A 21,631-nucleotide genomic window follows, 5' to 3' on the forward strand; every position below is an offset into this window, starting at 1 on the left:
CTAAAGATATTTGTTTTTGTTTGAAGAGGTAACGAGTTGTTAAACTACTAAAAACACTTAAAAAGTCCTGTTAATATTATTATGTAGTTTTAAAGTACGGAAATTTAAAATATTAATATAGCAAATTACATCAATTGGAAAAAAATGTTTTCTTTAAAATCATATTTCTGTATTTCAAATTAAAATTTAAACTATTGTCAGAAACATTTTAACAAGGTAAATAATATTAACAAAGTCTAAGCGGAAGTAACAAAAATATTTTAAATAAATAAGTTACTATTTGATTTGCTTAACCCATCAAACTCCTTTTTAAAAAACAACAGCCTTATTTTTTGTTCTTTATTTAAATGTTGTGTATTCATTATAATTATATTGTACAATTTGTTTTATTTTGTTTGTGTTTCTCTTTTTATAATTTCTCAAGTTGGACATGCACTTCTCACACGATGGATTGTCACTTGTTCTCAGTTGCATTTTCACGTTTTTTTTTAGTGTTTTTGTTCGCTTTTCTATTTATTGTGGAATTGTTTTTCCAACAGTAACAAAAAATAAATTATTGGCTTTTAAAATATATGTGTATGTTTTGTGTATACAATATATAGAAAGAGCGTAGAACTTAAGGGTTATGATAACTAAACATAAAGAATTATAACATGCCGGCAAGATTTTCGATTCATCATCATCATTTCATTTCATATCCTCTGATATCTTATCCTCTCTCATTTCATATCATAATATTGTGTAATCTTGAATAGTACAATAAGAACTAAGGGCTAAAATTAAAAACAAATTGTGATGTACAACACCGGAAATGTCAAGTGGAAAATGGTTTTCCCCCTCACAAAAGGGTTGCGCGAAAAGAGACAAGAAAATAGAGCAATATTAAGGGGTGAGGGAGTGTAGACGTTAGAGGGGGGATTACAATTAATAAACAATTAATAATAATATTGAGCATTGAACTCGTACTGTTCAAAATTGAAGCAATCGATGCGGAGTATTCGTAGTTCCAAGCAAATCTCGCTGTGAAGTCTCTGCTTGAATTCAAATAACATTGTACACAAAACATTTCGTTAATTAAATTAAACTGTTAATTATGGCAAACAGAAATTGTAAACGTTATTATCCCTATACATATCATATATATCTGTGTCTATATTCATACGAATGTTGCGATCTTTTATGGGTGCTACCGTTGATTATCGATCCTTTTTATTTAATTGTTTAGTTTTGAATCAACTTTCTTGGTTGATCATTGTTCATTAGATATTTTTTTTTGTTTTTCAACAAATGCACACAAATGTTTTTAAAGTTGTCTTTTTTTTCGATTTTGTTTTTGCCTTAGCTTGGACTTAACTACGATTTTTATCAACATGTTTTATTGCAGAGTGTTCTTATCCCTAGGTGTATATTTAGATTTAAGGGTAACTACTTCGAGAATGTTATTATTTGTTTATACCAATTTTCTCGTTCTTCGAAGTTCTCCTCATTATGTTTTTGTGTACAGAGATCCTAATTATACATAACAGAGAGGGGGGGAAAGGGGTAACGTGTTAGCTTTGTTTTGAAACAGAAATATAGAACAAACGATTTGTGTTTTGTGTGGGTTTTTCAAAAATAATTTTACAATTTTATATTCAACAATTAAAACGCTTAAGCCGAACATACAAAATGATTATGTCTAGAGTTCGTGTAGAGCTAATGTGGTTGCGTTAGATACACCTAATAGATAGATTCTGTAACTCTTACTTGCCCTGGACCTAAGGTCTTAGCATAAGCAGGGGAGCGGAAACGAGACTTATTTCCTACTGGACAGACACTTTTGCACTGTGCTTACACACATATATATTTTGGGGGGATACTATATATGAGCATAAATACACGGTACTACAATTACGATTAGGGCTTACACAAGTATCTATAGACATAGCGAGAATGTAAAATTTGATCAAAAAATTTTAGATAATCTCATTGTTGCTAAATAACTAAATCGAATTTTAAGCATAGTATATATCATTTTACATAAGTATTGTATTCTGTTAGCTTTTAACTTTCGATTTGTTTCGGGTCCCATTAAAACTACAATATTTAGACTTAGGCTCTATGGAAAATGGCTTATTGAAACAACATCTTGTGTCCGTGTTTTGTGTGTAGTTTTTGAGTTGGGGAGCTACCCATACTGCCAGGGCTACTGATTTGGCAGCTCCGTGAGCGTCACATCGTACAGGTCGTCCTCGATTTGTTGCACCTCCAGCAGGAAAATGTCCTCGTTGCAATAGAACGATATCATGTCATCGTCAATTTTCGCCGTAATCCTGGAATAAGAAACGGGGCAATAAGGTTAGTTATCTGCTTCTGATCATTACTCCCAAATAGATCACTACACCCATGCAAAAAGTTAGCACACGATTTGAGTTAGATTTATTTAACTAGGGGTTAATCTATAATGATGTGAGAGGGGAAGGATGCATTCTGGTGTGTATTGCTCTCTGTGTGGGTGTATCTGTATCTGTGTTTTTGCTATCTGTTAGATCTGCTAGAACTTGCTTACTTACCCTTTCTTGTTTGTGCGATAAATGTTATTTATGCTCGTTGTTGAGATTTTGTATTTGTTTTCAATCTGCAATTGAGAAACGAGAGAAATATGATGTTTTGTTTTGTCTGTTTTGTTGTTCTGTTTTTTTTCGTTTGCGGCTAAAATATTTCTCTTATAACTCGCTGGTTTTCTTAGTGTAATTTTGTTCATTTCTGTGGTCAGCCAATCTTTTTATTTTGGGTTTCAGTGTACGTTGCTTCTATATATATCTTTTTGTGCTTTAGTGTGCGGTATGTGTACGGAGGATAGAATTTTTTTTGGTCAGTGTACATACACGTGTTTGTGTATATACCTTGGATGAGATTTAATTATGAAATGGTTCGTAATTAGTTTCAACTACAGGTTACAAATTATCGAATTTCTTTGGGTGAGTAACGTTTAAGATATGGCTGATTTTTAGTTGATTTATGCTTTAGTCTTAGTCGATTAACGATTTTAGAGATTGAACATTTTGGCGCTTCATTTGTTTGATTTCTTTTCAGCAGATCCAATTAGACCAAAATGAACAAAATTACAGAAAAGGTATGTTAACCATTAGAACGAGTTTGGTTTTGATTTGTTTTAGATTTGGGATTTTTGGGTTTGGGTTTAAGACTTTTTGGAGGTTGGAGGTTGGGGGTTTTGGTTTTTGGGGGTTTTGCGTGTGCTTACCGCATTTAGCAGGCCGATCGTGGTGGGCGGTACCACGTGGAGGGGCGTGTAGACTTCCTCGTTCTCCTGCCGCACATACAACATCACACGCTCCGAAGTGGGCGGCGTCATCCTGCCGCGCTTCATGGGAGGACCAAAGTCGGTCAGTTGTGTGCTGGGCAGCATGTTCTGGTCCAGTATGTGGTCCTTTTTATCGCTGCATTATTTGGGTTAAATAAAGGAAAACAAAAGAAAACAAATAAAATTTAAATTAGTTTGGATTTTATTAAAGGTTCCTACTCTCAGTATAAGAATTACTGAAAATCTCGAAATTGCCATAGGAATTGTATTTAACCTTCTAGATTCTTTAAATCATAAAATAGTTCAATCGTGTGTTTTCGTTTTTTTTTAAGTCTTTAAATATTTTTGTTTATTAATTATGAGTAAATCAAAGATGTTTTAATTAAAAATTTATTAAAACAGAGAAAACAGAGATCTATAACATTTTAAAAAGTAAAAGTAACATTTTTTAAATGTTTCATAAACAAGGCTAATAAACGCTAATTCTTTGGATCAGCGTGACCCAGGTAAATTGAAGTTTTAATTTTTTAAAATGTTTCACTAACTGCTAAAATTTTTTTTTAATTTGCTTAATAATTATAAATGCTTCTACAATAAGGAATTAACAAATGGATTATAACTTTCTTATATTTGGACTCGAGAGCTACCCTATGCATCTATCGAACCTCAAAGATACCTTGGCATTTGCTTGAAATTCAATAAGTTTCTCAACTCAACTGAGCGTAGGCTGGGCTGGCTAAGATGGATGGACGATTTTTACTCACGTCTGCATGTCGGGCGGAAAGTGGTTGTGGAACTTGAGCGTCGGCGTGGCCACCTTCTGGCCGTGGAGCAGGAACGGCGAGGCCCCCTTCAGGTCCGGCGAGTCAGTCTCATGGCCGTAGAAGCTCTGCAAGGACGAGTGCGAGTTGGAGTTGGAGTTGCCGTTGCTCAGGGGGTTGAATGTCATGCCCTGCACGGAGCCAGCGCCAATGCCCAGCTGACCTACCTTCTCCATGTCCTCCGCAGGCGAGAACAGCACCGGCGGCTTGGCGAAGTCCTGCATGCCGTAGAACTCGGACCGATCCGTCACCGGATGGTACAGCTCGTCCAGCTTCTTTCTGCCCGTAGCGGTCATCTTTCGCTTGGCGGCCCGTCGCTCCTCGTCGCGCGTCTTGCGCTCGGCACCCTACAAAAACATATATTGAAAGATACTATTAGAAAGGGAAACCAAAATAGGGAAATGGGTGTTCGCATAAAGCGGCGGTTAAATAAAAGAGGCAGTTTTATATTGCATAAGAAGGGGGTTTTTTTTTTGGTTTTACTTTTTTTATTTTAATCTACAATGTTTTGAAATTGTTGTGTCAAAATATCAAAAAGTTCGGAGTAAAACTGAAGGAGTTACAGCGGTTTAAGCGATTCAACCAGAACGTTTTTACTTTGGATTTTAAAGTAAAAAAAACTTGAAATAATTATTATTATTGTTTTTTTTTTTTTTTATTACAATTATACATTTGAGCTTTATATAGATTATTTAATTTTTTTTATTTGTATAAATTAGTATTTTATTTTTGGGAGTTAATTTGTTTTTAAATCCAGAACTGAATACTGTTAGTTCGTAAGACACTTTTATTTCTACAATTTTAAGACGGCCATTTTAGACCACTAAACGAAGTACAAGTGCCAAAGAATGGTTAGGAAAGTCATAAGTTTTTTTTAACTTTAATGTAATTTTAGGCTCCTTCCTGTGACCGTTGTTTCGAGTCGAAAAGTTCCCTGATTAAATTAAAATACTTTTAAATGCAGTCTGAGATTTTTACAGATACTTATTAATATTTTAGGCTATTTCTTGTGACCACTTTTTCGAGTCGAATCTCTGGAATTTCGAGTGCGCTGAAGATGCTTCCAGGTGGGTTGCGAAAGTCCAGCTCTGCCAGTGCCACTGGCGTATTCCCAGTGCGCAGGCGCACAGGTGCACGGGGCCAGCGTGTAATTAGCAATCAATCAAATGCATGGATGCCACCTTTTTTGATATTTCTTTACTTATTAATTAAATTCGTGTATGGCTTGGCTGGCAGTGCCATAAGCTGCATCACGCCGCACATCTTGTTGCAGTTGCAAAAATCGCAGGCAGCCAAAGCCGAGGAAAAATGAAGGAAAAAATCAAAATAGCGAAAGAGAGAAACGAGTTTCTCGCCTGGGGAGCTGCGATGTCGCACAGAGACAAAGCCGCCACCGCAGTGGATTTCTCAGTTGGAGACTGTGTCCGTCTGTCCGTCTGTCCGTCTGTCGGCCACTTTTGGCAAAATGGTCTACACCGTTAGGGTCAGAGTCGAAAAAAAAAATGGGGAAAAATTATTATAAAATACTTAGAGATGCAGCATAAATATGCATACATAATAAATAATCTGGCGGCGCCCCGAACCAAGCAAGTAAAATACTTTGTCTGGGCCAGCAGCAGCAGAAGAAGCAGCAGCAGCATCAGCAGCTGCCCACCTGCTTGTTGCCTGATTGCACACTCACACTGTGGCTCTTTTGTGGAGATCACACGGATGCCTATACTATATAATATATAGTCTGTTGGCTACTTTGTCCGCCGGTGATTGCTAGTTTGCGTGTGCAGGCAGATGCAGTATGTTGCAGTATGTTGCTGCTGTTGCTGCTGTTGCACTTTGCATTTGTAATTAAAAATCAGCAATTGAGCGATGGAAGCTGCTGCAGGAAGGCAGGTGACTACAACAGCAGCACAGGAAGTGATATGTTGCAAGCAATCTACTTGGGGCTCCATATTATGCAAGGATGTCTGAACATCCCCCCCTCCCATTCCATTTCTTCCCAAGTTCTTGTGCTTATCACAAAGCATTTTAGCCTAGAGCCATGTGCTCAATGTGTGTGTGTGTGGCATGTAAATAACTGTATTTTATTACTTTTATTTTATCTCGGCAAAAATATCGCCAAACAGGCAACTTGCAACTTGCAACAAGCCAAGGCGACGGCGTCTCGAATCGCCCAATGCGGTCAATGATCGCCGCAGTCTGAGTCTGAGCCTTCTCTTCTGCACGTTTTTACCTTACCTCCTTTTTGGAGGCTGTTAATCGACTTCAAAGTATGACGAAGACAGAGGACACCCGACCGCCAGTGGGCAGACAATTTTCGAGGAGGCGGGAGGGACATTACTATTAGCATTAACGTTAGCTAAATTCTATAATGATTTGCCAGGTGCTCAAATACTTAATTAAGAGGTAATGCAGAAGATTTTGTTAAGAGAAGTTGTGACATAAAATTAAATGCTCACATACAAATATCTCACGAAAAAAGGTTACATCCAAAAAAAAAAGTTTAGTTTTGATAAGTGTGTCAATACTAAATAAATAAGCCCCTATACTTTTTAGTTTAGTTTTTTACCGAAGGCGAGAAGAAATCTTTAAATACTTAATTAATAAAATAAGGGTATTAGGACTTTCGAGGTAATTGTTAACTTTTATTACAGGATTTTAAAAACGCAATTTCAAGTCAAGTATTTTTAAGCAAATAACGGTCAACTAACCATTAAAAAACCCATAAAAATACCAATGTTACGTAAATTATTTACCCACTAATTTTCTCCGTTTTTGGGGAAAGTATCTACCGAAATGCACAAGTTAAAACACAAAAAAAAAAAAGGAAACAAAATGACAGTTATCCGCCAAGACAAAGGATCCCCTTCAACATTGTACATGCTGCAGAATTTCTCGTAATTTTGTATCTGTGTTTTGGGCCAACCGCCTGGGGGCAAACTTAAAGATTCATAATTGGCGACTGTGGCCCAGAGGTGCCAAACGACGGAACTGCAACTGAAACTGCAATTGCAGTGAAATCAAAATTTCAAAAATCCCAAAACCTACAGAGAAAATAAAAGGAAGGACCAGGGCGACTCAGCAAAATAACGTGGTACGCGAAATTTAATTGATACATTTACCGATAAACACACGCTGGCCGGCAAAAAGGGCAAAAAGGGCTGGCCCCAAATGTGAAATATAAGCCCGACGCGATAGTGATATGGCCATGGATCGGAGGATCGGTGGATCGCGGTTGGGGAATCGTGGTGTACCCAGTGTGTACAATAAAAGCCATGTCCAAAAGGAGGCCCAGGGACGCGGAGGATGTGTAATGATATGAGAAAATTAAATTGGAAATCCACGAAATGATTTATTAATAAACCCCATCAAGCGAAAAAGTGAAGGGTTCGCATAAAGGCGAAGGTACAGATACAGATACTCGAAATACGAAATACGAAACAAGGGCATGGAAAGGATGTGTGGATGTGTGGTATCTGCTTGTTGGCCTGGCCATTTACTTTTGGACGCGTTACGCTTTCCACTAAAGGCCGACCTGACTGACGGACAGCCACTGCCACTGCCGGTGCCCCCAATTCGGTAAAACGTTGCAGCCGCAACAACATCCAAAGGAGAAGCTGCAGCAACAAGTGGCAGGCACACAGATACACACTACACTGGGAATCTAATCTAAATACATACAGAAACATTTTATTTTTTAGCTGATTATCAGTTTATTTTTGGACTAGCAATTTGTGTGAAAACATCACATGTTGTATTACAAGAAACATATAGAGTATATCCTATAGATATTTAAATTGAATGGTTAAGGCCAGGGGAAAATGTTGTTATTGAACACGAACTAAACTTAGTTAAAACAATCTTTAAAATTTGTTTCAGTAAACAAGTATAATAATTTCAATTGGATTTAAGTTAAAAATCATATTAATATAAAAAAAAGCCTGCGAAATATGTTGTGAATGAATACGAACTTGATTAAAATATTTATTCTTTGAGTGAAATTAGTATAATTTTTTTCAAATGATTTCATTTAAAAATAATTAAAGTGAAGGTGAGTAAAGCATTATTAAGAATGGAAGTCACTTTCTCTCTTTCATTTCATAATAGATTGCTTGAAGCATAGTCTTATCATATATTATATTATATTCTGCAACTTATTCTTTTCTGCCCGTGTAATACAAACGAAGCGTCACGTAGCCGCTTAAGTTAGCCCATCAACCTGTTGCACGTGGCAGAGCAGAGCAGAGCAGAGCAGAGCAGAGGAAGAACTACTGTGCCCCTTCTGTGCGTAATTGCGGCATAGGGGAACTGCTTTGGGAACTGCTTCGGGGACTGGGAGTGGGGAAAATAAAATCACTTACCTTATCGCAGAAGACCTTTATCTGACAGTAGCCGCGGTGGAAGACCGTCGCATCTCTGGGGTCCTCGAATGTGTCGATTTGTACGTGCAGCGGCAGGCCCTGGAATAAACAGAATCATCCGTATTAATATCACAATGCTCCCGTATCATTGTATCATTCAAATTGCCCGGGGGCAATCGAGAGTTGCTACTCGAGAGTTGCCGCCGGACAGCAATCGCAATCGCAATCGCAATAGCAACGGCAGCAGCAGCAACTTGCAACAGCTGCAATTAGCCGTTGTCATTTGGGCTGGGGGGCGTGGCCGGAGCCGAAGGGGCGTGGCCGGAGTGATGTTAAACTGCCAACATCCGTTGGGCGAGTGTGTGTGCAACATGTCGTGGCAAGTGCATAATTTGATTTGCCTATTGCCCACACTCGCTGCCACACGGAGAAAAATGATTCCTACTTCCTTTAGAGGTTTAGTAAAAAAAAGACTTAGTGACTCTTAAAAAAGAATTATAGCTTAATCCTCATATAAATAGTAGTAGAAATATCTTCACGGGCAAAAGTTGTCGACATAAGCTCGACTCAATTTGAAAAATCATCAAACTTAAAATTTAAGAATCGCTATTTAAATTTAACTTTTCCAAATAAGTTTGATTAAATTTGTATACAAATTTAGAACAAATTCAAACTAGATACTATCTTTGAATGCCATTTTCTCGCCACGTAAGCTCCACTGTACCTTCAAGCGCTCTCTTTTAATGAAAAGCAACGAGTTCTGCCTGTGTTTCTGTCAATGAAATATCAGACTTAATGTACGCATTACAACTCCGGCCAGGAGGATGTGCAATCCGCTTTGCCAGAAGGTGGATGGGATGGGCGATTGGAGGGGCAGGAGGCATGTGGCATGAGGCAGGTGGCAGAAGAAATCCCCGGCCTACGTATCTTCAGTCTGACCGTTGTCAAGACGACTGCTATGAATGCTGATCGCTTCGATGAGAAGGGGGAAAACACACTCCGCTCCACTCTTCCCATCCATCGATCTGGATCGCATCTTTGGCCGCATTGATTCGCCATTAACAAGTTGGCATTAAATTGGTTATTACTTAACCCATCAAAGGAAATGTGCCTGAGTTGAATTTAATTTACAGAAAGGCGGGCACAATTATTTTTCTCTAAAAAACGTATTTAGGTTACTTATAAATAAAGAAAGGTACTAAACAAATTTAATCAAAATGGGAATTTTTAGAAATTTAAGAATTGGGCATTTTATTTGTAAGGGAAAAAAAAGAATAAAAACCTATGGGTATAATTTAAAGTTTACTAGAAAAATTAACTTTTAAATTGGTCTTGTTCTAAAGACATTAAAATGTTTAATATAAGTATTATTTCCTGTTTTTGTATTCAAAGTTATGTTTTGAAAATGATTGACTAAAAAATAAAATACATTTCTTTAAAATACCAATAATGTCATTGATGAAAAACAAAACAAAATTCATATTTTTTGTAAAAACAAAAAGAAACTTAAACTATGTCCTTTAATTGTAGTTTTAAAAGAAAATAGTTGGCTTTAAAATAAAGAAATAAGAAATGATAAACTCACCTTAACTCCCTTTTGACTGCTGAAATCCGTGCTCAAGCACTGAACCGCAATGTTGATCTGTTTTTTTTAAAGAAAATCAAAAGAAAAGAAAAGAAAAGAAAAGAAAAGAAAAGAAAAGAAAAGAGAAACAATGCGAATGTGAGAAATGCCATAAAATATACAAATGTAAACAATTATGAACATAAAAAGAAATTATATGGGATGACAAAAACTAAAATGCGTCTGCTATTAGAAGGCAATTGTTTTCTCTCTATTAAGTCGATGTCCTCTTTATGCCCACGACAGTTTAAAACATTCCAACGCACTCGGCAAAGAGCAAAAATGAAGACAAAAACTGAAACTGAAGGAGAGACAATAACAAGGCAATACACAGAGGACCATGGATTGTGGACTGTGGACCATGGACCATGGACCGGGCCAATAAGATGGCCTGAAAACTGAGGCATCGAGGGGCCTTTAAGCCAAGTAACGAGCCAAGTAGAGCCGCGACTTTGTATCGCATCCAATTCATTTTTAGTTCGACTTCGATTCAGTGCAAGGTGTGTGCAACTGTATCTGTACCTGTAAATGTGTCTGTGTCTGTGTTATAGTATCTGTGTGCCGAGGCATTTTAAGCATGCCAAGTCCGAGTTTGAGTCGCAGTCGAAGTCGGAGTTTGAGTTCAGTTCGCCAGACAGTCGTCGGACAGTAAAAAAAAAAAATAAAAAAATAAAAAGAAAATCCATCAACGCAAAAATACCAAAGGAAACAATCTTAATGGTAAAAGTGCAGCAGTCACAGTCGCAGCATCCACATCCACATCCACATCCATATCCCAGCCTCCAACATCCCCACATCCAGCAAACCAAAGACCAAGATGTGGACGAGCAGTATTTAATGTGAATAATTAGCGGGCGCGTACCATATAAGCGAAAAGCGAGGGGCGAAGCACCTGCGTGTCGGTGCGTACGAAAGTTTTGCCGCTGGGAAAGGCACTATATCGCATCTCGCAGATACACACACACTCATTCGACTGCAAAAGATGGAGATACAGATGCAGCAGCTAACGGCATAAAACGAAATCGACATTATGCGAGCCAAGTCAAACCAAAAGGCGACTTGACTTGACTCTCTCCTCGAAGACGAACACGATGTGATGTCGGGATGGGGATGGAGATGGAGATGGAGATGGGGATGGAGATGGGGATGCTGGGATTAACATCTCAGCGCGTAAACAATTTGTAAATAAAAAGCTCTATCAAATGCGAGTGGGCGGGGGGAAATGCACTTATGGCCAGCCAGTTAATAACTGCTGACCAATTTGGCAGCCTGCTCACACACAGAAGTCACTGAACTTGAATGAAAATCAATTCGGTTTTGGCATTTGTTTTTCACAATATTTTTCACATTTTTGCCAAAGGCATTCGAGTCGGGTTAAATGGACACTTGGCGAAAAAAATATTGCCAAGCATCTCAAAATCTATTAACACACGTAATGACTGGCGTAATAAATAAATGTCTTTACTTGGGCCATAAGGATTTAAAATAATTGAAATGGATGGAACATTATAGTTATATGTTAAAAGCTATGCATATTCCCTGATAGATAGTAGTATTTTTTAAACGGTTTTAAATACAGCATACCATTACTTAGATAAGTCCAATCTGTAGTTTGAATAACTTTGTTATTATTGATGCGATTAAAGTTGTATTTTAAAACTTTGAATAGGCTTGACAAAATAATGCGTTTTTCTTTAAAAATGAGAAATATCATTTAGATTATTGTTTTTTTTTGGTTAAATGTTATTATACTTGAAATTTAATGGCATTTGAGAATATCTGGGTTCAAAGGGTAAAGGCATAAATATTAAATAAATATGCTATACTATTATAGAACAATTTGAATAAGAAAGCTTTCGAAACTGAAAAGGGTTTGCTATTTTTCTCACCGTGCAGGTGGGCGGAGCGGGGCAAAGGATAAAACCATTCCGACGCCATGGCGTATACGTAATATGAGGGCTGTCTGGCATACTGGTCTTACTACTGGCGCTTGTTGCAATAGAATTGCAAATATTTTCCAGCGATTAAAATGCTTGATAATTGCTAAATTAAAACGCGGTGGGAGCTTGCTCGCTTGATCTGCGGTTATAGCAGCAAAAGTAGCAAAAGCTAAAAAAAAGCAAAAAAGCAAAGGCTAAATACAGCCATCGGACTTCAGAGGCAAAACTCAGTCGCAGGCTTAGTTCCAGGCATTTGCGAGTAAGTGATTAAAACTAAGTGTCATAAATAAATAAATGCATAAATTATTCTTTTGAAAAAAAAAACACACACACACACACTCGCACTGGCTGTGAGGGGGGAAAGAGAGGGGGCGAATACCGGACAGCGGGCGACAGAAAGGGATGGCCACAGCAATGGCGACACTGGCTGAATAATTTGCGTTTTACTCGCAATTGAAAATAAATCAGAAATTAATTCTTGGCTCACACACACACAAATACTTGTACATACATGGAAAAAAGATATAGAGAGGACTTTACGTATCTGCTATCTCCGTCTGCTTCATAAAAGTGTCGCGCTGAATTTTTTCTTGCCTTTTTTCTCATTTTTAATTGAGGCGGCGCTCGAAGTAAACAAAATGGTTGAGAGGGAAAAACACATAAAGGCACACAGAAGTCGACGGGCGATGATGACCTACAGATACCCTGTAATTTGTTGAGGGTTCTAAGTGATTATGGGATTCGTGTGATTGATATTGCAAATGGGGTACGATATGTTATAAAATGAGGTCACATATTTGTTTGGCGTTTTCGCATGAGATTGTTATGAAAATTGGATAAAGCAAACACAGTTAATTTGTCAAATTTCTATTAACTATCTATAATTATTTGATTGTTTTGTAAGAACAACTTGCCTAAAAGGGGTTTTTAGTTATTGCTATTTTTCGTATGTCATTCCACTGAAAACTTGTAGATCTAAATATTTAAATATTGCTATTCCAAAACTTTTTTTGGAACTCAATTGCTTTTAAACTTTAAGATTGGTCAAAAAGATTAATTAAATGATATGAAAAATTAATATATATCCAATAAACGTAATATTATTTCTTGCTATGCCGAAAGAGAAACCTAAAAGTCTATTAGTTACTTTGCTTTGAGCATGGTAAAATATATTAATATGAAATTTGTTATATCCAATAAATGTTTTATTTTATCTTGTTGTACCAAAAAATTAGCCAAAAAAAACTATCTTTTAGGACGATATTTGACTTTGGGTGTGATAAAAGTGATTGCAAAATGCAAAACCAAACTTGCCCTTGCAAGTGCAGGGTATGCTTGAATTCCATAACTACGATGGCCATAGAAATGAGATCTAGAATGAACAGAACTTACCTTGGCGGAGCTCTCCAGCGGATTCCAGTAGACGGCGATGGCATTGTGCGACACTTCCTCGATGCAGCCAACGAGGCCAACCGAGTTCTTCGTATCTGAGGAGAAGAAGAGCAGATGGTCAGAGGGGCTTTTGGGGGTAAAAGATGCGCGATGCAGAAGAAAGGCGAATAGTGGAAGGAGTTGAGAGACAGAGGCGATCGCGGACATTGGAAAATATGTTTGTATTAACAATTAAGGAAATTTCTGCGTTGCCATCCAGTGACAAGTGCCTAATGAGTTATGTTTGATGGGCCATGGCAGTGGCAGTGGCAGCGGCAGCCGAAGCGGCATCCTCATGCTGCCCCATGTTGCAGGCAGCACAGAGCCACCGAGATTATCTGCAATCAAACAAACGGAGCGCAGTTGCTGCCGCCGCGCGATGCGCGTTTATCAATGTCATAACTCTCCTGCAACGTTGCGGGCCTTTCAATAAAAAGCAACAATTTACTGCTAGAAATACTAGACAATACAAATGGACAGTCCAGCATCCGACGCTGCTGGACTTCTACTTCTACTTCGGCTTCTACTTCTGCATCTACTCCTTAAGATTTCTGGATAGGGGATCGGGGTTTGTGGATTGGGGATCGGGCTGTAGAAGTTGGTTTTACGCACCTGCATCCAAGATTCTCTGCTTCACGGAATGCTGACGACTGTGCCAGAATTGCCAGGCCTTGATCTCATCTTCGGGGCTCTTCTCCTCGCGGAACATTAGCATGATCACACTCTGCGTCGGCCGAACAAAACAGAAAAGCACATACACAAAAAGAACAGAAAAGAAAGCAAATATGGTTATTAAATTAAGTGCGAGGCTAAGTTAAGAGGGCACTAAAAATTAACTCATCTCAATTATGGTATTCTCGAAAAGGAAGCACTAAAAGTAAAGTGATGAAATGGTTGAATTGGTAAGGGATTTTAAAGTTGTTGGTGGCTTCAATAAAATCTTTCAAGGGGTACTGCTTATGAATCTAATGGTTAATAGATCAAGTTTTTATATCTTTCGAAACTGAATATTTCATAAGGAAAATGTGCAGTATATATATTTTTTAAATGAAAATCTATTAACTACAAGGATGTTTGGTCAATCTAATTATCCTTGATCTGGGATTGCACTTCGAGTAATGATTTGATTTCTCGTATTTTGAGAAAAATAATTTTCCTAGTTGATATATATTAATCACAAGAAGCTTATGGTTATTTAGGAATTTAATGAATTTAATTTCTTCAAATATATGTAGGAATCTAAAACATAAACATTCTTGATCTGAGATTGCTTTTGAATTAAGTTTATCGTATTTTTATGTATACATTCATGAAGAAACCAATTTTCCCATGTTGATATATGGTAATTTTTTAAGTTAATGAATTTAATTTGTTGAAATAAATGTAAGACTTGATACAATCTCGTAATTGGAAATGGAAATCTAACAAATAAACATCCTTGATAAATCTACAGTCTTCATTTTCGTTCATTATCCTTGATCTCGCAAGCGATCTTGCAGAAAGTAGATCTGTATCTCTGAGGAAATGCCATGTTTTTCATTGCCGTTTGGCAGACATGGTCCTAATCCGTTTATACTATCCCAAGGATAGGGTTCAATGCTCTGACATATATGCGTTGTGACACTCAACTCACAACTCGGCAGATCGCACCCTACGCCTTAAAAGTCAAAAGGATTAGGCATTGCGAGTCCTGCAAGGACAAAGGGACCGATTCGATTTAGCAGAAAAACGTCCAACTCAGTTTGTATCTTCTGCTCATTCGAGGTCCCTTTGTTTTCCCAGCATTTGCATTTTTTCTCTATCATTTATGTGTCTATTTTTTTACATTTTGAATAATTAAGGAAGCGCACAGATAGCTGAGTTCCGAAAAAGGAAACAATTTCGAAATTGCAAGCGCAACCCTTGCAAGGATCATCTTTTTCTTGAGGAATATCGGGGGTTAGCTGATTACAGCATAAATATTTTGTGTGTTTTCTTCGGGACTGAAAGTCTTTACATATTCATGGGCTAATCAGCTCGTAAATTATACTCAGTTTTCACTCCCGATTCGGTTCTCTTTTTTCTGGCATTAGTTTTCCCCGTTAGATTGGGTTATGCAAATGCTGAAAGTGTTTGGGAACTTCTTTCTGTTTCTGCTTCTTTTTTTTTTTGGTAAAGGGCGCGCAGCTCTAAACAAATAAACTCGTAAATTAATTTTGACACTTTTTTGTCGAGCCTTGCAAAATATGGCACTTTTATGGTAATCTGAGAGCCAAGAACTTGAGAAGTACAGGGAAGGAAAGGTTAAGCTCGTATCTGAAGATCTCTGCGTTTCATTTGGCTACGTTTCTTAAAGTTTTTGTTGCAAGTTTCCTTCGTTCTTTATTCATTTTTTTATCGCTCTCCTTGCGTATGCAAATGACAAGGACTCGGATTCGTATTTCTTTAATTTCAATTGTTGTTTACTTAGCCTACAGTTTCGCCAGTTCCGCTTCCCGTTTCATTTCCTCAACCCATTTACCATTTACCACTTTCAACTGTAACTTTGATGTCATTCTTCGGCTCTCAACGGTTCCGTTTTCAGTTTTCAGTTTTTAGTTTTCAATTTGCATTTGCATCTTCAGACGTCATTTAAGCTTATCTGATTGATGATGTTGACGGGTATTGTCCTGCTCCTACTCCTTGAGCGATCGTCCTGAACAAACATTCGTAGTGAAAGACTGCCGGCAATTTGCATTGAACGCAATATTCAAATTCTCATCAAGGGATCTCGCTTTTAAACTCGCACTCGCGAGTTCTCAGTATCATTTATCATTCAGCAGGATATGGAATGGGTGTAATTGAGCAAAGGGGTGGCGATCGCACCTCGGGGTAGGACTAAGAAGGACTAAGATCCCAACAAGAAGCCGACACACAGATTCCCTGACAAATCGCCCCGGTAACGAAGGGTTGGCCTCGCCACATTTTCCCATTTTCCCCTTCATCTGTTCATGTGTTCATGTGGTGTTGATGGCATAAACAAAACACACCAGAGAATGGAAAACAAGCAGCACGAACTTGATTGACAAAGCTCCCCTTCCCCTCGCTCCCTCCCAGCATATAGCTAAACATATAGATTTTGGATCCTACCTTGACGGTGGTATTCTTGATCGGCTTTTCCGCATCGTGCACATACTCCAGCGTAATTCCGTAGAACTGACCCTTGTTGATGTAGGTGATTCGATCGTCCTCGCGCCTCTGCGATGAGCTGATGGGGCTCTCCAGGTTGTAGCGGAAGCCCACGTTTGTGAAGCTATCGGAAGGAATTTATAAAGTTAGTGGGGTGGTTGAGTTATGCGGTTTTTATATGGGCTCGTTTAAAATGTTAAAAGTGGGATTTAAGCTGTTTATGTTAAGTTAAGTTATTTATTATCTATGAAGAAACATATATTGCAGTTTATGAATATAATTCTCTAAAGCTTTAGTTGTATTCTAAAGAGATTTTTTGGGGAGTTGATATTGTAAGCACCAGGACTCATCTAAGGCGCAGGTGAACAAATGCTTGTACTCTTTTTGATTTGAAAAGATTTTTAATGTATATAATTTGTTTTTATAAGAAAAACAGTCTTAGATTTCTGATAAAAACTAAATATAACTAAATATAACTATCCTTATATTGACTATTTTCAATGACTACTTTCTCTATGAGGCTTTTTTATATTAAGGCCCAATCACTATTTAATTGATTTATTAAGTGACTTACATTTTTGGTATTTGTATTTTATCGGCATCATTCTGGCGGCCAAAGTCGTGCCAGGGCCGCGACCGCGTGGATCCGTTGGTGCTCGTGTCCACCAGCGAGGTGGTCGGACTGTTCTGGCTGCCGTGCACCACTGTCCTCTGCTGGATGCTATTCACACTTACGGGTATGCTGCCGTTGGCATCGATCAACGTGCCCGGCTGACACAGCTCCGTGTAATCGAAGGACTGTTTTGGAGGAGAATTGATATGTAACTCATTAAAATGATGAAAACATTATGGTAGACAAACATAAGTTAAATATAGTCAACAAAATATAATAAATGGAAATAAAGCTCTTATATATGAAAACAAGACCAGACAAAAGATAAGCTCTAAATTATTGTTTGCTTAATAATAAATTGTATTTTATAACATAATAATTTTTTATACTGAATTTTGTTGGGTATTTTGTAGGCTGACACAACTGCGTATAAAGAAAGGACTATTTGGAAGAGTATTAAAATAAAAATTTTTAAGGTAATATATTTAAAATAATAAAATTATAATGGTAGACAAAATACTCTACGATTTTCTTTGCTTAACATTAAATTGTATATTATAACATATCAATGGACACGCCACGCTTTAGGCAAACACTCTACTATTAGTACATATTTCAATGCAATTGTTATTTGTGGGATGCTTTTCAAGTGTTTTATGGTCTAGGCCTGCTAAAAAATATTCAAATAAATACCATAGACTACCTCTATTTTAAAGTGGGTTATGTACTAAGTTTTAAATGGACACGCACGCAATTAGTCATACACATTTCTACGTTTTCTACTTTTACAATCAGCAGAAGGTTCTGATGTCGATGGTACTCTGTTTTACTGTTTATCGAGGGCTGTCTGTACCTGTTGGATGTTGGTCTGGTCCCGCGGCGTGATGGCATCCGTGCCAATGCCCGAATCCGGACTGGGCAGATCCACCGTGAGACCCGCTGCCGTGATGGCTTTGGCGTAGAGGGGCGTGGCTCCGCCGTTGCTCTTGCCATCCTGCGGATGGTGTTGCTGTTGCTGTTGGTGGTGCTGTTGCTGCTGCTGTTGCTGCTGCTGCTGCTGTTGATGCTGCTGTTGCTGCTGGTGGTGGTGCACGCTGGTCAGCACGGTGGTGGTGGCGGGCGGGGGAACGCTGCCGGCAAAGCGGCCTTCGTAGGTGAGGGCCACTCCGCCGGGCTGCGATACGGAAACATCCACGTCGCCGTACAAAGATCTCGTGCTGGCTACCACATAGCCACCCTGTCCGTCCGGAGCAAAGTATTCCCGATAGTACGAGGGCTCCGCTATGAAAGTGGTGGTGCTGGTGGGCGGGGGACCGGGTGGCAGGCGACTGGCCGTATACATGCCATAGTCGTTGGCCGTGATGTAGGGACCCGGACTGGGACTCTGCGCCTGCATGGCCACGCCCCCACCGGCGGCTCCAGCGGGACCGGCTCCACCGCCCGCTCCGCTGGCCGTGCTGGGATGTGAGGTCTGCAGGAGTGGGTGGTGGTTTGTCACACAGGGCTCTAACTCGCCTCTTCCTTCGAAGGTTCTCACCTGTAGATAGATCTGTGTGCCGCCCGTGGTTGCATACATCTCAAGTCTGTTGCCTGGCGATCCTGATCGTGATCCCGATCCTGCTTCTGATCCTGATCCTGACTCCAATTCAGTGGGTGTGCTGGGCCTTTCAGCTTCACTTGCCCTTAAAGCATCCACTTGCAAGATCTGCGGATAAGGTGGTTTTTGTTTTGTTTTTTTTTTTTTTCTCGTAAACACTTAAACCTAAAGCAATAAAATCCGGTGGCTAAGCAATCAGGAATCCATCGAGACTGCAAGATATACTGTCATTGTGGCTAATAGCCCAATTGATTGATGGCTATTTTCAGACCAAAAAACACAGAAGGTCGCGCCATCATAGAAACCCCAGAAATGAGGTGACAAAATTGTGCGTACGTTCTTTGGGGCCATGATTATGTCGATTTTTCTTTCAGCCATGATTCATACAACAACAGCAGCCAGCAGCTTATTGAAAAATAACGTCAACAAGTACAGTTTATAATAAAAGGCTATAAAAAAAAATGGTATATACTCGTACGAAAGCGAAATGAAACAGTCGCCGTCGTCTCCGTTGTTGTCGTCGAGTGGAAAGAAACCAATTAAAAATATACAGAAAAAAAGCGCGAAAAAATCAACATTTATATACGGCACATATATATAAACGGATTGATATATATATATTTAAATCAAAGGCTATATGCATATGTTAATTATCATTGTTTTTTTTTTTGTATTGGCCGCCCGAAAATGTCAAACGTTTTTGGAGACAAACGCAGGCAGTCAAATGAGGTAATACAGAGCAAAGTGTGGTCAATTCATGTCTTGGGCTTTAGACATATATATATTTAGACATCGAAATTAGCAGCGAGCTGCTGATTGCGTTTGGTCTAAAGAAAGTGAAACCCCAAAGAGACACACAGGTCCAGCCAAAAGCCAAAAGACGTCACTATATGGCTGGCCTTTGATCGAAACCGGTTGGGCTTGACTTTTTGGGGGTAATTTTTGTTACACTTTTGGTTACAGACAGTCACATACACACTCTCAGAAGAGAACCCATGTAACAATTTATGGTCTTTACTTTGATTATTTCGCTTAACTCGCCTCACTGACTTAAATTTATACAGAGCTTTCTGTGTCTGTGATTTTTTTGGATTCCATTTTTTTCCGAAAGACTCTTGTATAATTTAGCATCAGTAAGAGATTCTAGCTGCGAGCTAATTAAATTTGTTCATCGAAATAAATTTGCATTTTAAACTTTTAACGTGCAACGTCAGAAAAGGCCTTGACGAATCCGATCGACGATCGATCCACGGAGACAAAGATACTTTGTTGCTTTTGGTTTTGGTATTTTCGGTTTTTCGGCTTTTGGTTTTTAACTTTTCTGCTTTTGTGGTGCGTGTCTGTCTCGGGCTCAATCGCATCCGAATCTTTAGCTTTTGTAGTCGCTTGTTGTATTTAGCTATATTGGTATAACTGAGCTATCGGTTATGAGCCGTGCTGAGCTTGGCTTTTAGAATTATGCTAAATAGAGACCAGCCAGCAGCGACAAACGATTCTGGCACATATTTATGTATGAGGAAGGAATAAAAAAACACACCAAAAATCAAGCAACAACAAGTAGCGAGACATAGGAAAAAATAACAAAATATTTAAATAAAGCCAATTAACTATTTTAATGCCTTTTGGAATGATAAAAAGTGAAACTTTTTTCTTTTTCGGCCAGCGTTTTATGAATATCGTTAATTCTCGGAAATAAAGTGAACGAAAAGCCGAGAAAAACAAAAAAATCTTCATATATAGGTAGTATATGTATTAATGCGAACAAAAAAAATTGTTTTGCATTCATAAAATATTTTTTAATGGTTCCTTGATATTGTAATTGTGATTCTCGGTAAGGAAAACGCGTGACTAACACCTCTCCAAAAGTGCTCATATTTGCTGGAAATTTTACTAGATGTTGAGGTTTAATTTCAATTCAACTGTTTATAAGTGCAATAAACCTTCAAGGTTGTTTTTCGATTTGTTTGGTTGATGGTAAAACTTCCGTTGGTAGAGTTTTAGTTATTGTTAGTTAAAATAAACGATACAAATGGAATTTCTTCTTTCAATTCGTTATTAATAGATATAAAATCTCATTTGCTTTTATAATCAATTAATCCGTTTGTTAGATCATTGTCTATATAATTATCTTGTTATATCATGTAGGCTTTCCATTATTAATAATAATGCGGTCTTTAACGCTCTTCATTACGCATCAAGTTCTGAGAAGCTATATTTCGATATCGGCAAATGAAAAATACCGATTCATAATTCTTTAATTAAATCTTTAATTTAGTTTCAGTCTCTAAAATCGAAAATTCTCTGATGTTGACTCAATGTAAAAAAATGATTCATTTTAGGAATTTAAGAGGAATTTTAAGCAACCGCTGAGAGAAATTTCATACATTATTTGGCGAATCAAATTAAAGTGGGAAATCCGGCGTGTACAGTAAACAACTGATAAGCCAAACGAAGATTTGGAGCAATTAGAAAGGCAGTCGATGAGGCGATATATCTCCACCTTTTTATATAGAGCAACGAATGAGAGAGAGTTGTTTGGCTAATCCAAGATCTAAATGCCAGTGTCTAATGATTACACTTTCCGGTGCCTGGAGAGCAATAAATAAATTGCCAAGAGTACAAAATTGATTTGTTTTCCGATTCTCGGCCATAAATAAAGCTGGCGAAACCTTAGACTTTAAACTATGGCGACTGAGATAGAGTGAGTGTGTGAGTGTTAGCGAGTGTGTGTATGTAAATTAATAAGACAAATATTAAGAATAATTAACTGTCAATGCAACAAATGCACAATAAATTAGA

General features: G+C 38.1%; 1 protein-coding gene across 15 annotated transcripts in view; it reads right to left on the bottom strand.

The window, feature by feature from the left end:
* Positions 1-325: 325 nt before the first annotated feature.
* LOC128254288 (protein grainyhead) overlaps positions 326-21,631 on the bottom strand; it is a 46,928-nt gene continuing 25,622 nt past the window's right edge. For 6 of the 15 annotated variants that reach the window (XM_052983232.1, XM_052983231.1, XM_052983240.1 and 3 more), the window contains 12 exons: positions 18,773-18,940; positions 18,089-18,706; positions 17,197-17,420; positions 16,584-16,746; positions 14,088-14,199; positions 13,437-13,531; positions 10,066-10,122; positions 8,481-8,579; positions 4,069-4,472; positions 3,245-3,440; positions 2,553-2,617; positions 326-2,312 (listed from right to left, as the gene is read on the bottom strand). In XM_052983232.1, the coding sequence (XP_052839192.1) occupies positions 2,186-2,312; positions 2,553-2,617; positions 3,245-3,440; positions 4,069-4,472; positions 8,481-8,579; positions 10,066-10,122; positions 13,437-13,531; positions 14,088-14,199; positions 16,584-16,746; positions 17,197-17,420; positions 18,089-18,706; positions 18,773-18,940 (2,328 nt within the window). In that variant the 3' untranslated portion in view covers positions 326-2,185. Of the gene's footprint in view, positions 2,313-2,552; positions 2,618-3,244; positions 3,441-4,068; positions 4,473-8,480; positions 8,580-10,065; positions 10,123-13,436; positions 13,532-14,087; positions 14,200-16,583; positions 16,747-17,196; positions 17,460-18,088; positions 18,707-18,772; positions 18,941-18,997; positions 19,145-21,631 lie in introns of those variants that run through there. The other 9 variants (XM_052983238.1, XM_052983237.1, XM_052983242.1 and 6 more) reach the window with 6 other exon arrangements.

This window comes from Drosophila gunungcola (genome assembly GCF_025200985.1).
Source record: "Drosophila gunungcola strain Sukarami chromosome 2R unlocalized genomic scaffold, Dgunungcola_SK_2 000004F, whole genome shotgun sequence".
Lineage (NCBI taxonomy): Eukaryota > Metazoa > Arthropoda > Insecta > Diptera > Drosophilidae > Drosophila > Drosophila gunungcola.